Source organism: Chinchilla lanigera, unplaced genomic scaffold (assembly GCF_000276665.1).
Source record: "Chinchilla lanigera isolate Chin_1 unplaced genomic scaffold, ChiLan1.0 scaffold00062, whole genome shotgun sequence".
Classification (NCBI taxonomy): domain Eukaryota; kingdom Metazoa; phylum Chordata; class Mammalia; order Rodentia; family Chinchillidae; genus Chinchilla; species Chinchilla lanigera.
Window position 1 is genome coordinate 13,721,880 of NW_004955463.1, and position 13,948 is coordinate 13,735,827.

At 45.4% G+C, this 13,948-nt stretch overlaps 1 protein-coding gene and 1 long non-coding RNA gene across 7 annotated transcripts in view; one reads left to right on the forward strand and one right to left on the reverse strand.

Annotated features, from left to right (window-relative positions):
- LOC106150067 overlaps positions 1-9,700 on the reverse strand; it is a 28,936-nt gene extending 19,236 nt beyond the window's left edge. The window contains exons 1-2 of the long non-coding RNA XR_001236649.1: positions 9,079-9,700; positions 4,541-4,676 (exon numbers count right to left, since the gene is read on the reverse strand). This is a non-coding gene — a long non-coding RNA (uncharacterized LOC106150067). The remainder of the gene's footprint in view (positions 1-4,540; positions 4,677-9,078) is intronic.
- Positions 9,701-9,771: 71 nt separating this feature from the next.
- The window catches only part of Ash2l (ash2 (absent, small, or homeotic)-like (Drosophila)), a 25,825-nt gene continuing 21,648 nt past the window's right edge, over positions 9,772-13,948 (forward strand). For 3 of the 6 annotated variants that reach the window (XM_005398423.2, XM_005398425.2, XM_005398424.2), the window contains exons 1-5: positions 9,772-9,997; positions 10,405-10,471; positions 11,659-11,804; positions 13,398-13,486; positions 13,726-13,820. In XM_005398423.2, coding sequence (XP_005398480.1) covers positions 9,810-9,997; positions 10,405-10,471; positions 11,659-11,804; positions 13,398-13,486; positions 13,726-13,820 — 585 coding nt within the window. In that variant the 5' untranslated portion in view covers positions 9,772-9,809. Of the gene's footprint in view, positions 9,998-10,123; positions 10,302-10,404; positions 10,472-11,651; positions 11,805-13,397; positions 13,487-13,725; positions 13,821-13,948 lie in introns of those variants that run through there. The other 3 variants (XM_005398426.2, XM_005398429.2, XM_005398428.2) reach the window with 3 other exon arrangements.

The following is a 13,948-nucleotide window of genomic DNA, read 5'->3' on the forward strand; positions in this document are numbered from 1 at the left end:
TAGGGAGTGATGTTTCTGAGTGGCTGGAGAAAAGGGCCTGGACTGGCAGGCCCAAGTCTTGGCTGAGAAAGGCAGGTGTTTTCAAAGGCAGGTGCTGGGGGATGGACGGCCCCTTGGTCACAGTGCTTATTGGCATGCTGATGGGAAGCCACAGGCCTTTAGTGGCTAAGCCCTTTGCCTGGCCTTCTGTAGCTTGGAGCCCCCTCCACTCACAAGGGTGGCAGCTGGAGTCCACATCTGGTAAAAGGCCCAGCCTCTTCCTGTGCATGGAAAGGTGGTGGTGGTTGTCACAGAACAAAGGCAACCACAAGCACCTCCAACTAGGAAAACAGATCCTTCAGCCTTCCCTTAGCTTTCCAGCAAAAGCATTTCATTTCTGACATCCCACCAGAGGTAGCGGTCTTATTGGTTTACATGACCACATCTAGTTTTCTTCGAGGTCCTGCATCTCTGGATCAATTTAAGAATTTTCTTAAAAAAACGGACTCCTCTGGTATTTGGGGGACCACCATAAAATTGTCCAGAAGTGCGTACCTTCCCTATCAAGTGAAAGTATTCCCTCAAGGATCCAGGTTTTCCTTTTTTCGTTGCACATCCAATCTGGCTGGGTGCTAGAGTGGCAAAGGTGTGCAGCCCAGCCCTTGTCCTGGAACGTGAGATTGGGTGAGACTGCAGCGGTCCAGTGTAGCACCCTGTGTGCCAGGCCTTGGTGTGTTGTAGAGATGCTCACTTCAGGAGATCCTAGCTTGGCCTCCACTCTGGTGTCACCCAAACTATTGTGCCTTTGAAGAACACACTGACAACTGCCACATGCCAGGACCCAGGACAGGCAGTGTCCTAAGCTACAGTGTCTATTGTCCCAAGAGCCTACAACCTAACTAACGGCACTGTGAACAGTGAAGGGCCACCCAGCAGTCACAAACAGTGCCTCCAGTGAGTGCAGGCAGTGTCCCAGCCGCTGTAAGATACAGGAAATAAGGTTTGAGAAGCCTTCCTGGTGACTGGAAGAATTGGAGCTTCACGGAGCTGCCTGGGTCCTGACTGGCACCCAGTCCTGGCTCTGAGAGCAGGTTGGCTGGGGGGTTTGGTGTTAGGTTTTCCAGACAGAAATGAGCGGGCCTAGCCAGACAAGGACATGGGAGTGGGCTGTTGGGAACCGAGGTGTGGAAGGTCCTGGTCTGAGTGACCCAGAAGAGAGGTCGGGAAGGGAACGCTGGTTTAGGAATCATGCTGAGTGGTCGGCAAGGAGATCACAAACCTTGGAGACTTGCCGGCAAACAGTGGAACCGGGAAGCAGAACTTTGTGACTCTCCAGCCTCTAAGTAGCCAGACCAGGCCCACCTAAGTCCCACAGCCAGTGCTGTTTGGAAACAGTCCTTGGGGAAGGGTGGGATCCATCCATTTCATCCACACCCAGCCTGCTGCTAGACTGAGCGCTACCAGAGAACTGTGAAACGGATGACTAAGAAAAAGTGAAATAACCCAAAGACGTGCGATTGGGTGTACATAGGGATCCATGTGACAGGTCAGCAGAGCTGGGACAACCAGTAGAGCCTGGAGAGGGAACCCCATGAGCAAAGGTGTGTCTGGAAGAAAGCGAATGTGAGATAGTCGGATGTGCTTGGTTTCAGCAACTTGGGTAGCAAATGGTAAGATTAGGTGGCCTGGAATTCCACTGTTGGAACAAACAGCACTGGTGGAATGTCTTCTATGGATGTGGAGCATTATTACAATCTACCTAGGGTGCTCCAAATTTAAGAAATATTTTTACCATTTTACACTTGTTCCAATTCCCATCCCACTTCCTGTCTAGTTCCAAAGCTCTAGGTTATTCTGACAGCTGGAGCCAGAAGAAGGTGGTAACTGGCTTTAAGGCAAACCAGGGGAAGAAGGACCTAGAGCCCAGAAGTCATTCAGGTGTTGGGTGAGTGATGCGTGATTTGGGGCGAAGGGGAGTGAGAAGGCAGGAAAGAGCTGCACACAGTGGCACACACCTGTCATCCCAGAACTTGGGAGGCTGAGGCAGATTTGCCAAATTTGGGCCCAGCCTGGGCAATTTAGTGACTTGGCAAGACCCTATCTGAGAAAATTACAAAGGCTGGAGATGTAGCTCAGTGTGAAGGCCCTGGGCTCAGTTGCCAGCAGTGCTCCCTACCCTGCCAGGAATGAAAAGGTGATATGCATTGTTGAGTCCCTACTGTGTGCTGGGCCCTGACCTAGGGACAGGGTAGTACACAAAACTCCTGCCTTCAAGGAGCTAGGCTTCCGGTGGGTGCCACACGTCTTTAGGGACTGATGCCACATGTGAGTCTTGTTCTTGTGCACTTGGTTTTTATTGCTGAAGTCACAAACCTGCTCTCCTGGAAATAAGGTACAGGCTTTAGCATGGTCAGGCTCCCCTGACCCCTAAGCAGAAGACAGGAAGGACCCCGCTATGCAGAGACTGAGAGGGACTAAAGATTTCTTCTGTTTTGTTTTTTGAGACAGGGACTCACTCATGCATCCCAGGCTAGCCTCCAACTCACAATGATCCTCCTGCCTCAACCTCCCAAGTGCTGGGATTACAAGCATGTTCCACCATGTCTGGCTAGGGATTTGTTTCATAATACTCAGCTTCATGCTGCCCCCTGCTGGAAGTGTCTGTTGGATGAAGGAAAGCATTGTACTTCCTGGAAAGTGTTATTTCATTTGGATTCCACTGGGAAGAAACGAGAAGATGCTATAGGTACTCAAACAAAAGTGGGGATCTCCACTAAAACTACTTCCTTAGCCTCTCTAGGATGGGTTCAGGCTTAATTTGGAATCACAAGTATGCTTTTTTTTTTTCCCCTTTGGTACCGGATATCAAACTCGGGATGTTGCACTTGCCAGGCAGGCACTTGCACCGCTGAGCTATATTCCCAGCCCTGAATCACAAGTATGGATATAGCCACTCAAGCACCTACCCAACTCTTGGAACAGTTTCATCTTTTTTTTTTTTTCTTTTCAGTTTCATCTTCTAAGCCCTTTAGAAAGTACAAATGCAGCCTGGCATGGTGGCATGCCTATAGTCCTAGCACTCGGGAGGCTGAGGCAGGAGAATCACTGCAAGTTTGAGGCCAGCCTGGGTTTCATAGCAATACCGTGCCTCAGAAAATAAACAAATATAGTTTCTCAGGCTTTTGGCTAGGATCAAGTATAGTATCAGAAAACAAACAAGAACCGCCCAGGAAGCCTGGCTGTTTCTTCCTGAGCTTCAAGAAGAGACATCTAGTATACTAGAAAGCTTTGATATCCTACATAGCAGCACTGATACCAATTTTTTTTGGTACCAGGAATTAAACTCAGGACCTTGCACTTATAAATCCACCAATCATACACATTTATGGAGTACATGTTAAGCTCTACATAGCCAATGTGGAATGATTAGATAAAACCAATTAATATTCCCATCGTTTCAAATGTTTTATTATTTTCTGTGGTGAGAACATCTGAAATTTCAGCAATTTTGAAATATACTTTTTGTTTTCATTCTTTTTGAGACAGGGTCTCGCTATGTAGTTCAGGCTGCCCTGAACTCACAGCAATCCTCCTGCCTCGTGAGTGCTGGAAGTATAGGTGTGCACCACCATGCCTGGTTTGAAACACACTTTTTATTTTTGTAGTGCTAGAGGTCAAACCCAGGGTCTCACACATGATACACATGCCAGATAAGTGACTTCTACTGAACTACACCTCCAGCCCCTAATATATTACTGTAACTCCAGGAAGTCCAAATATTCTTGAAGCCTGATCAACTAAAGCTCAGGATCACTCATGACACTGGTCTGATTTTAGGGAAAAGTAACAGGACTGTCCCTTTGCCTCCGTAAATGGCACCTACACCAGATCTGCCTTTGTGATGCAGGGCGCCATCTCACTTCCTGGAGGAGAAGACTTGGGGGAAGCACCTTAGGGTGTGTAATAAGGTATGTCCCAGCTCATCCCTGGGTTTAGGAGACCTCAAACAAGAGGAACAAGATGGCACCATTTTTTGCTGGAGTCAGTATACGGTTGGAAATGCCATTCAATCATGAATGGATGGTCCCTCGGTTGACAGGATGCCTTAGTTACTACCCCAATCAAAACCTTCCACCACTGCCTCTCCCACCTGGAGGTTCCAGGTCTTTCTTCCTTATGTCGAGCTTGAAGTGTCCTGCTTGCTCCTCAGGGATGAGCATGGCCATACCAAGGAAGGGCTGCTGATCCCGACCTTGACTGTCCAGTGTAGCTGTCACAGGCTGGTACCTGGCAGACACAGTGCTCCAGGGAGCAGGGGACATTCAGATCCAGCAGAGGTCTCGGCTCTTGTGTGACTGAATCATGAAAGCTTAAATCCCCAAGTAGCAATTACACCAATATTTACAGCACAGTCAGACCCTTCCTTTCATCAGGGAAGAAGTTGTGACACTATTTTCCCACTGTCTTGTTCAACAGAACAACCTCATTCTTCTCTTTCCCCTCCTTTAGGTCTCTGCTAACTCCCAGATGTGTGTTTCTCAGATTGAGTAGCTTCGCTTACCCTCAGCTCCATCGTTGTGATAGCCTCCTATTACTGCAGCAGACACCGAAGATCATCAATTATAAAGAGGGTTTTCCTCCACGATGCTTAGGCACATCATAGCAGGAGCACGGGGTGGGAGAAAAGTCACACACAGCTAGGAAGCAAACAAGGAAGGGTCAGATAGGAAGGGCCAGATGAGCCCCACAAAGGCCTCCAACGTGGCCCTCCCACAGCACCATGGGCTAGGGACCAAGCCTCTTCAACACAGGGGCCTCAGAAGGACAGGCTAGATTAAGCCGGTGATCTCAGTGCCTCCACTGCAGTTCTAACACAGCCACCTCCCACCTCCACACCCAGTGAGGAACAGGATATGACTACAAGAGGATCCTCCAGTCTCACTTTCCCTCCAGCCTGAAGGAAATTCTCTGCTGCAAAAATCTCAGGCCCCACCCCAGACCTACAGCATCAATCTGCTAAGTAGGCTGCCCTTCCTGTGAGATAGCAGCTGCATCAAGAGGTGGTCTCAAGACTCTGATTCTCCTGGAACAAGGATTGGAGATGTGTTTTGTGGGGTTTTTGTTTGTTCGTTTTTGAGACAGAGTCTCACTCTGTAGTTCAGGCTGGCCTTGAACTCACTATGTAGCCCAGGCTGGCTCAAACTCTTGGTGTTTCTCCTGCCTTAGCCTCTTGAGTGCTGGGATTATAGGTGCATGCCACCACCTGGCCATGTCCTTAGAAATCTTAAAAACACCTTTGTTATTCTTATCTTCATGTCCTCAGTCTTAAATGATGACAAAGATAGGTTAGGTCAGACAAGGGATATAGCTCAGTGGCACAACACCTGCCTGGCAGGTGCAAGGTCCTGAGTTTGATTCCTGGTAGCAAAAAAAAAAAGGGTTAGGTCAATTTAGGTCTAATAAACATTGTATTGCCAGTTTGTTGCAAGGTTTTAAAGTAATACAGAAGACATATAAAATAAAGGCAAAGCATCAAGGCTTACATTACAAATGCTTGTAATCTCAGCTTTCAGGAAGCTGAGTCAGGAGGATTGTGCCTTCAAAGTCAGCTTGGACAACACTGCAAGACTGCCTCAAAGGGTGAGGGACAGTGCCACTGCACTTTATCCTGCTGTTAGTTACCCATTGGAGATCTGCAGGCCCAGCTTCTAATTGTTATAATTAAAATTATTCTTAAATAACAAACTGCTATGGAGGCAAGGCAAGGAAGATAAAAATCAGTGACATATGTGCATTGTCCTAGCTCAGCCAGGCTCTCACTGCCAGCCCCTGATATTTTTCCATGGTCTCCTGTTCCTGTCTGGGGATATGAAAAGAATTCCTTCCTCAGAATCAAGTCTAACTCTCTGCCTTCATCAACTGACTCAGTCACTCTGCACACTTTTTTTGGAAAACTGCTCCACTAGCTGCCATCTCTCCTGTATTTGCAGGGAGGGGTTACTGAGACAGGATCTTGCTATGTAGCCCAGGCTGACCTCCAACTTGTGAGGATCCTCCTGCCTCTGCCCCCAGAGGGGTGGGATTACAGGTAACTCTTGCATTTTTTAACCTCTAACTCCTTACTGGTGAAGTTTCATCAGCCTACTCCCCAACAGTTATTACCAGGGTGCTTCCCCTCCTTCAGAGCCAAGTATTTGTCTAGGGACTGTGTGTTTTAGGGAGGCTGGAGCCCAGGGCCTAATGCGTGTTAGGTAAGTGCTCTGCCACTGACTTACTTCTCCACACAAACCCCCTTTTCAAACTTTTGACAGGTCTTGAAGTAGTTAGAATTACAAGTGTATGCCATCACACTTAGCTCGGATCTTGATAGTTTGAAGGGTACTGGATACATATTTTTTAGAATAATTGTCGATTTAGAGTCCAGTGAGGTTTTTCCTCAGACTGGGGTTGTGGATTTGCAGGAAGAATACCACAGATACGATCCAGTCTTCTCATGACAAAGTATCAGGGAACACATGATATCAACGTGACTTACCACTAGCATCATTAACCTTGACCACTTGGTGAAGAGGGTGTCTGCCTGCAGTTTCTACGCTGTAAAAACTATTTGGCAGAGGGGCCTGGGGAATGTAGTTCAGTGGTAGAGTGAATGATGTGCTGCATTTTACCCCCAGCACCACACACAGACACAAATTACTTTTCTTTTCCCGCATTCTGTTGGTTAGAAGGAAGTTGCAAAGGCCAGTCCACACACTCAAGGGAAGGGAGGAGTATCAGCGAAGCTGTGCCATGTTCAAAGATTTTTGGCTAGGACCCCGAAGGTGCAGGTGACAGAAATAAAACCAAACAAATTGGATTCTATCAAACTAACAAGCTTCTTGTTACAGCAAATGAAACAATCAACAGAGAGAAGAGACAAGCTACGAAATGGGAGGAAAACATTTGCCAACCATTTATCCAACAAAAGATTGGTATCCAGAATATATAAAGGTATTTCAAAAACTGAATAGCAACGTCCCAAGTAATCCAATTAAAAGATAGGCTCAAGTTCTGAATAGATATTTCTCAAAAGACGACATGTAAATGGTCAATAGGTATATGGAAAAGTGCTCAGTATCATCATCTGGAATGCAAATTAAAACCACAGTGAGATATCCTCATGTTAGAATGGCTATTATCACAAAGACAAAAGTAGTAAGTGCTGGCAAGGATTCAGAGAGAGGGACTCTTCATGGTTAGTGAGAATGTCAGTAGGTATAGTCATCATGGAAACATATGGAGATCCCTTAAAAAACCAATAGGGACTGGAATGTAGCTTAGTGGTAGAGCACCTGTGTGCAAGCACAAGGCCTTGGGTTTGTCATCACAGCAAAAATAAAACAAAAAAACTAAAAATAGAACTACCATACAATCTAGCAATCCCACTACCGAAAATATATTCAAAGAGGAAGTATCATACCAAAGAGATACTTGCATGCTCTCATCTATTCACCGTAGCCAACATAGGGAATCAACCAAGATGTCCATCAATGGTGAATGGATAAGGAAAATGTAGTATATATACCCAACGGAGTATTATTCAGCCATAGAAAGAATGCAATCTTGTCATTTCCAGCAACATGCATAGAATTAGAGGTCATTATGCTAAATGAAATAGGCTAGACACAGAAAGACAAGCACGTGTTTTCAGCTGACTCTGGAAAATTAACAGTTGATTTCATAAAAGAATGGAGGGTCATAGTGGTCATTAGACAGTGGAAAGGTGAGGCAGGAGGAAGCACAGAAAGAAATCAGATAAGAGGTATGTTGTGGTTTGGGTCTAGATGTCCCTCCAAAGCCTCATGTGGTCATAGGTGGGGCTTTTTCAGAGGTGGCTGAATCTACAGTGTGTGATGCTGGGATTAAGGATGTGTGACTGGTTTGGCACTGCCCTAATCCCAGCAGCCTAGATATGATATAAAAGGGGCAGAAAGATGCTGTTAAGGTCCCTTGTTGCTTTGCTACATCTGCACACCATGAACTGTTCTCATCTGCCAATCCACCCTGCCTTGGAGCTAGCCAATTATGATCTGAAAACCCTACAGACTGAGCTAAATAAACCTTTCCTCTCTTAACTTCGGTTGGCATCAAGTATTTTTGTCTCAGCAGTGAGAAAAGTAACTAAGACAAGGTACCAAAACAAAGAGAAATAATTAGTTCTGATTTTCTGGAGCGCAAAATGGTAACTACCAGATAAATCAACCTATGGTACATTTCAAAATGACTAGAGAATGAAATTCCCAAGACATAAAAATGATGAAAGTTGCTGAGCACAGTGACTCCTGTCTATGTAACCCCAGCTACTCAGTTGGCTGAGGCAAGATGATGGCAAGTTTGAGGCCAGCCTGAGCTGCAAAGTGAGACCCTGTCTCAAAAAAAAAAAAAAAAAAGAGAGAAAAGGTTGGAGGTGTAAAGAAGTAGTTCAGTGAGACAGCAACCCTGGGATCAATCCCCAGGAAGGAGGAACGGAAAGAGGATTAAAGGTACAGCTAGAGGTGAAGCTTGTGTAACCCAGCAAGGCTGAGGTTTAATCTTTAATACTGGGGGAAAAAAAAAAAAGACTGGCATGGCACACAACAACAATCCTAGCACTCTGGGAGGCTGAAACAGGAGAATCACAAATTTGAACCTACCCTGGGCAACTCGGCAACTTAGTAAGACCCTGTCTCAAAATAAATTTTAAAAACCTGGAGATGTAGCTCAGTGCAAAAAGCCAGGGTTCAACCTTCAATACCACATTTTTTAAAAATTAAGTTAGAAGAGATGTGACTAATTATTACTTGGATTTGATTATTACACATTCTACACATGTATCAAATTATCATAACGTACCCATAATGTATCTCATGATGTGCAAAAATGTCTCTATTTTTAAAAAAGAATTTGTGTCTGTTAAAACTGCCACAATAAGTAAACATTTTGGGGGAGTCATTGTGAGCAAGTACCCTGTTCCTCCTTAAACTATTACCTACTAATATCAGCATTTATCACCAACAACTTTAAAATATCTATCACCTGGTAATTCCATTAGACCCTCCTTCAATTTTGTGGAAAACTTACTGAGAAATCAAAATATTTATACATCTCCAGTTGTGTCAGTTGCCCCAGAGTTTCCTAGATGGAGAACTGGAGAGAGATATGCCCTTCGTTTGTGAAGTGAGAAAACAGTGCATTCTTCGGCAACGTTTTAGAAATTAAGATCTATCCAAACACAGATATCTAAATAGTGTCCTGGCCCCCAAATTCCTAAAGGTTTGTATCCTTGAATTTGAACAGCCATGGCTGCGAATGCTTCCATTCACCGTAGCGATTGGTGATGATTTCTCAGGCGCTACCTTTAGTGGTACCTCTTTCTTTCGCTAAGCACAAAACTTCAAGTCCCCCGGTCCCGGGCTCCCCGACTCTGAGGCTTCAACACCAGGGGCCACGGCGAGTGTGTAAAACGTTTCTAACACTCAATAGCGAGGAACGTCTCCAAGGCACACCGCAACGTACAAAGCCATCGCGCAACCAGCACCTTACGTGCACGGGGCAGCGTTCAACCAAAAATGAAGCGAAGCCTAAAGGAAACCCAACTAACAAACTCACGCCTTCACCTGCTGTAGCCTATGGCAGTCATCTTGGCCGCAGCCCGCCCACCCGTCCTTAAAGCGGGGTGGCATAAAGTGTGTAGTCCTCAAACAAGGGGTGGGTCCACTAGAGGCCTTTACTACTTGAAGAATACAGTATCAACCAACAACTCGCGCGAGACAGAGGCTGTATTCTCGCGAGACGTCTGGGAGGCGGCGGCGATGGCGGCGGCGGGAACTGGCCCCGGCCCTGGAACGGGTGCAGGACCTGGCCCCGGAGCGGCCGCAAATGCACTAGCTGCAGAGGATGGGGAGACGAAACCGGTGGCAGCGATAGCAGCCGCTCCAGCCGGAGAGGGGACGTCTGCGCCGGCGCCCGCGGAACCCAGTTCTGGAGAGGCAGAAAGCGGGTAAGACGTCCGCGGCCTGAGGAGGGCAGTGGAGGGTCACCTGCACTTTGGAACGCTGCGGCCCCGGGGCGTTCCCGCCGCCCCTCCTCGGGACCTAGTCCGCGGCCAACGGCTGGGCGCCTAGCCCCGCCCTTCGCTTGGCGCGTCTGTCCGAACTGCCGCGCAGGCCACGCCCCCTTCTCCCACCTTTTGGGAGGTGCGAGCCCCGCTGCTGGTTCTATTTCTGGGTCTCGCACCAGGTACGCGGCTGGTAGCTCACTCTTGCTCTGGCATCCAGTTCGGAGCCGGCCCAGCTGAAAAAGCCGTAAGAGTGTGAAGTTCAGCTGTATTTGATTATCATCTTTCGGAGTTGGCGTTTTGAGGTCTCTCTTAAAAATTCTTACTTGACTGCATTCATTACCTTACAGGGATGCAAACTTGGTTGATGTAAGTGGCGGTTTGGAGACAGAATCCTCTAATGGAAAAGATACACTAGTAAGTATTTTTTTTTTTTTTTTGCATGTTTGCAGAAGGAAATAAGGTATTTATTTCTTTTTATTTAGTTACTTATGTATTTACACTATTGGGGTCTAAATCCAGGGGTGCTCTAGAACTGAGCTTCAGCCCCTGTCCTTTTTTTTTTCTGGAGAGGATCCTTTTGCCTCAGCCTTCTTCAGTGCTAGGATCACACCTTATGCCATTGTGCCAGGTGTTATTTGCTTTTTATTTATTTATTTTATTTGTTTGAAACAGAGTGTCCCTAGGTAATCCATGCTGGTCTTGAACTCACTTGTGTAGCACAAGCTGGCCTCAAACTAGTGGCAGTTGTTCTCCCTCACCCTTCTGAGTGCTGGCATTATAGGTGGACACCACCATGTCCAAATAATTTTTGGTTTGTTTTGTTTTTTGAGACAGGGTCTCACTATGTAGGTCAGGCAGGCCTTGAATTTACAGCAGTCTTCCTCCCTCAGCCTCCCTAGTGCTGGGATTACAGGGTGCACCACCACACCCAGCTCCCCAATTAATTTATTTTTTGTTTTTTTATTTTAGCTTATTGGTACATGTGTGTAGTACATACTGTTTATATTCCTTGTGGACAGTTGGCACACATACATACATCTTAATTCCTTTTTTTGTGTGCGGGGTTTTTTTTGTTTTGGTTTTTTTTTGAGGGGGGGTCTTTTTTGAGACAGGGTCTCACTATGAAGTTCAGGCTGGCCTTGAGCTCACTTTGTAGCCAAGGCTGACCTCATACTTGCAACAGTCCTCCTGCCTCAGCCTCCCAAGTGCTGGGATTACAGGCATGCACCACCATGCCCAGTCCTTAATTCCTTTTTTAACCTCTTCCCCTTCCTTCTCTCTAATTTAATTTGGTTTTTTTTTTTTGAGACAGGATCTTACTATGTAATTCAGGCTGTCCTTGAACCTACTATATTACCCAGGCTAGCCTCAAACTTGAGATGATCCTCCTGCCTCAGCCTCCTGAGTGCTAGGATTACAGGCATGCACCACCACAACCAGCTGTAATTTACTTTTCAAATTTATTTTTCCAGTGCAGGGAACTAAACCCAGGACTTCGTGCATGCTGTGCAAATGCTATACCACTGAGCTATATCTCCCACATGTGTTTAAGCAAATGAAAAGTGCATTATATTTGGCTCTGTAATTGCTCTTGGTCACAGGAAGGTGCTGGGGATCCTTCGGAGGCAATGGATACTCAAGCTGGCTCTGTGGATGAAGAGAATGGCCGACAGTTGGGAGAGGTAGAATTGCAGTGTGGGATATGCACAAAGTGGTTCACAGCAGATACCTTTGGCATAGATACCTCGTGAGTACTTTTATAAGAACTGGATTCTAAAATCAGTCAGAGCTGCCCTATGATGTACAGTCTCTTTCCACAACTTTGGAGAACAAGCTGAGCTTCCTATCTGCACCTGCATATTCCTACTTCTCTGAATCCTTCAGACCGTGACTAAGGAGATGAACCATGCAGGAAACACTCCTAGACTTTGAAGTCTGGATATAACTTAGTCTCATTGAAGAAAAATTTGTTTTAATCTCATACTTGGTGAATCATTTTTCTTGCAAAATTCATTGAAGATTCCAGATAACTTTTTTAGGTAGGGAGAAAGAGTAACCATACTGGACTTGTGGATGACCTGGTTTTATTTGCGCTCCTTGAATTAGGGAGACTTGGGTCTCACTATGAGGTTCAAGCTGGCCTGAATTGTGGGAATCCTCCTGCTTCAGCCTCCTAGTGCTGGGATTACAGGCTCTTTTATGATTTATTATATACTTGACAGTTAAAAAGTTTAAGTAGATTTTAGAAATACTAATTACCAATTAACACATGACTGATGACCTGGGATAGAGTGTTTAAAACAGAAAGAAAAATATGGAGGATTCAGGAAGAAAGAATTGATTTTGGTAAAAAGGTCTGTAGAGGAAACACACTGACCAAGGAAGCCTAAAATTAGACCACTTTGGGCAAGAAAAATGTATTTTGATAGACAGCTTAGGAATGGAAATTTACCAGAGATGGCCAAGAGTAGTTCAGGGATAAATAAAGCTTCAGTTGAGAATTTGGTTAGCTTTTCAGAGTCCAGTTTGTACCTGAATTTGAGAAATTACCCCAGAAGCCCAGCTACATGGTATCAGGGAGGCCAGTACCATGGGTAGGAAAAAGAAATGACCAGAAGTCACGGACTGTAGAAGAGTTAGGAGCTTGTTGATGCACAGCAGTACTGCGGCAGGCAAGTCCAAGACAGGACAGTGCTGTCCGGGCCAAGACTTTTATATTTGTTCTTAATGTGAAAGGGAGTCTGGAAATGTCATGCTAAGAACACTTCCATCAGGTCCTGGTGGTTCTGTTGTCCGCCAGTCTCATTTCTCAGGACAGCCAGGCATTATCTGAAGGCTGACTTAATGTTTAGTGCCCTGGAGTTGCTAGAAACAGCCCTTCCCAGAAGAGCTGTTAAATCAACTAACATATATGGAAAGATTGGCTAACATGAATGGCCAAGGGGATCAGAGTAAAATGCACATTTGTACTTGAACTTCAGAGGATCTATCAGAAGAGGGAAGAAATGGTATTAAGACACAAGCAGTTTGATCATCTACTGGTGGGTGCATAGCTTTTGTACGTAGCTTAGAAGATACTATAGAAAGTCAATGTTCTACTACAGCCTCATCACACAGCCCTTTGGGGCCTTTAAGAAGCAATGGCAGAACTAACCATGATTCTCGGTACTTGGGATGAATTATCTTTATGACTGAGAGAATGTGAGCAGGGTAGGAAAGGGGCTGCTCTTTCCATTTTGTATTCATATTGTATTTGAATTAAAATAACTACAGCTATTGATTTGTGTCTACAAGCGTGTATTTGAAGTTCACTTATCTGTATGCTTTGGCTGATCCACAGATCCTGTCTACCTTTCATGACCAACTACAGTTTTCATTGCAATGTATGCCATCATAGTGGGAATACCTATTTCCTCCGGAAACAAGCAAGTAAGAACAACTCTGCAATATTTCTAAATGATTGTCTACTGAAAAATGAAAAGGGACCAGAATCAGAAGACCTTTGGCTCATAGCTGGTAGAAGTCAAGTTGCTATTTCCGATTCCAGATCAAATGACTTATTTTTGGCTATGCTACTTGATATTTTGTGGGCTGTCTTATACTGAATATTCCCTTGGTAATGAAAATGTAGTAGTCATAGGTAACTTTTTTCTTTTTGTTTTTGATAGACTTGAAGGAAATGTGCCTTAGTGCTTTGGCCAACCTAACGTGGCAGTCCCGAACACAGGATGAACATCCAAAAACCATGTTTTCCAAAGATAAGGTAGAGATGGAATTAACTTAATTACAGTTATGACAAAGAATCAGGTGGAAAGCCATTTGTGGTAGTGCACACCTGTAATCCCAGCACTCGGGAGGCTGAGGCAGGAGGATTGCTGTGAGTTCAAGGCA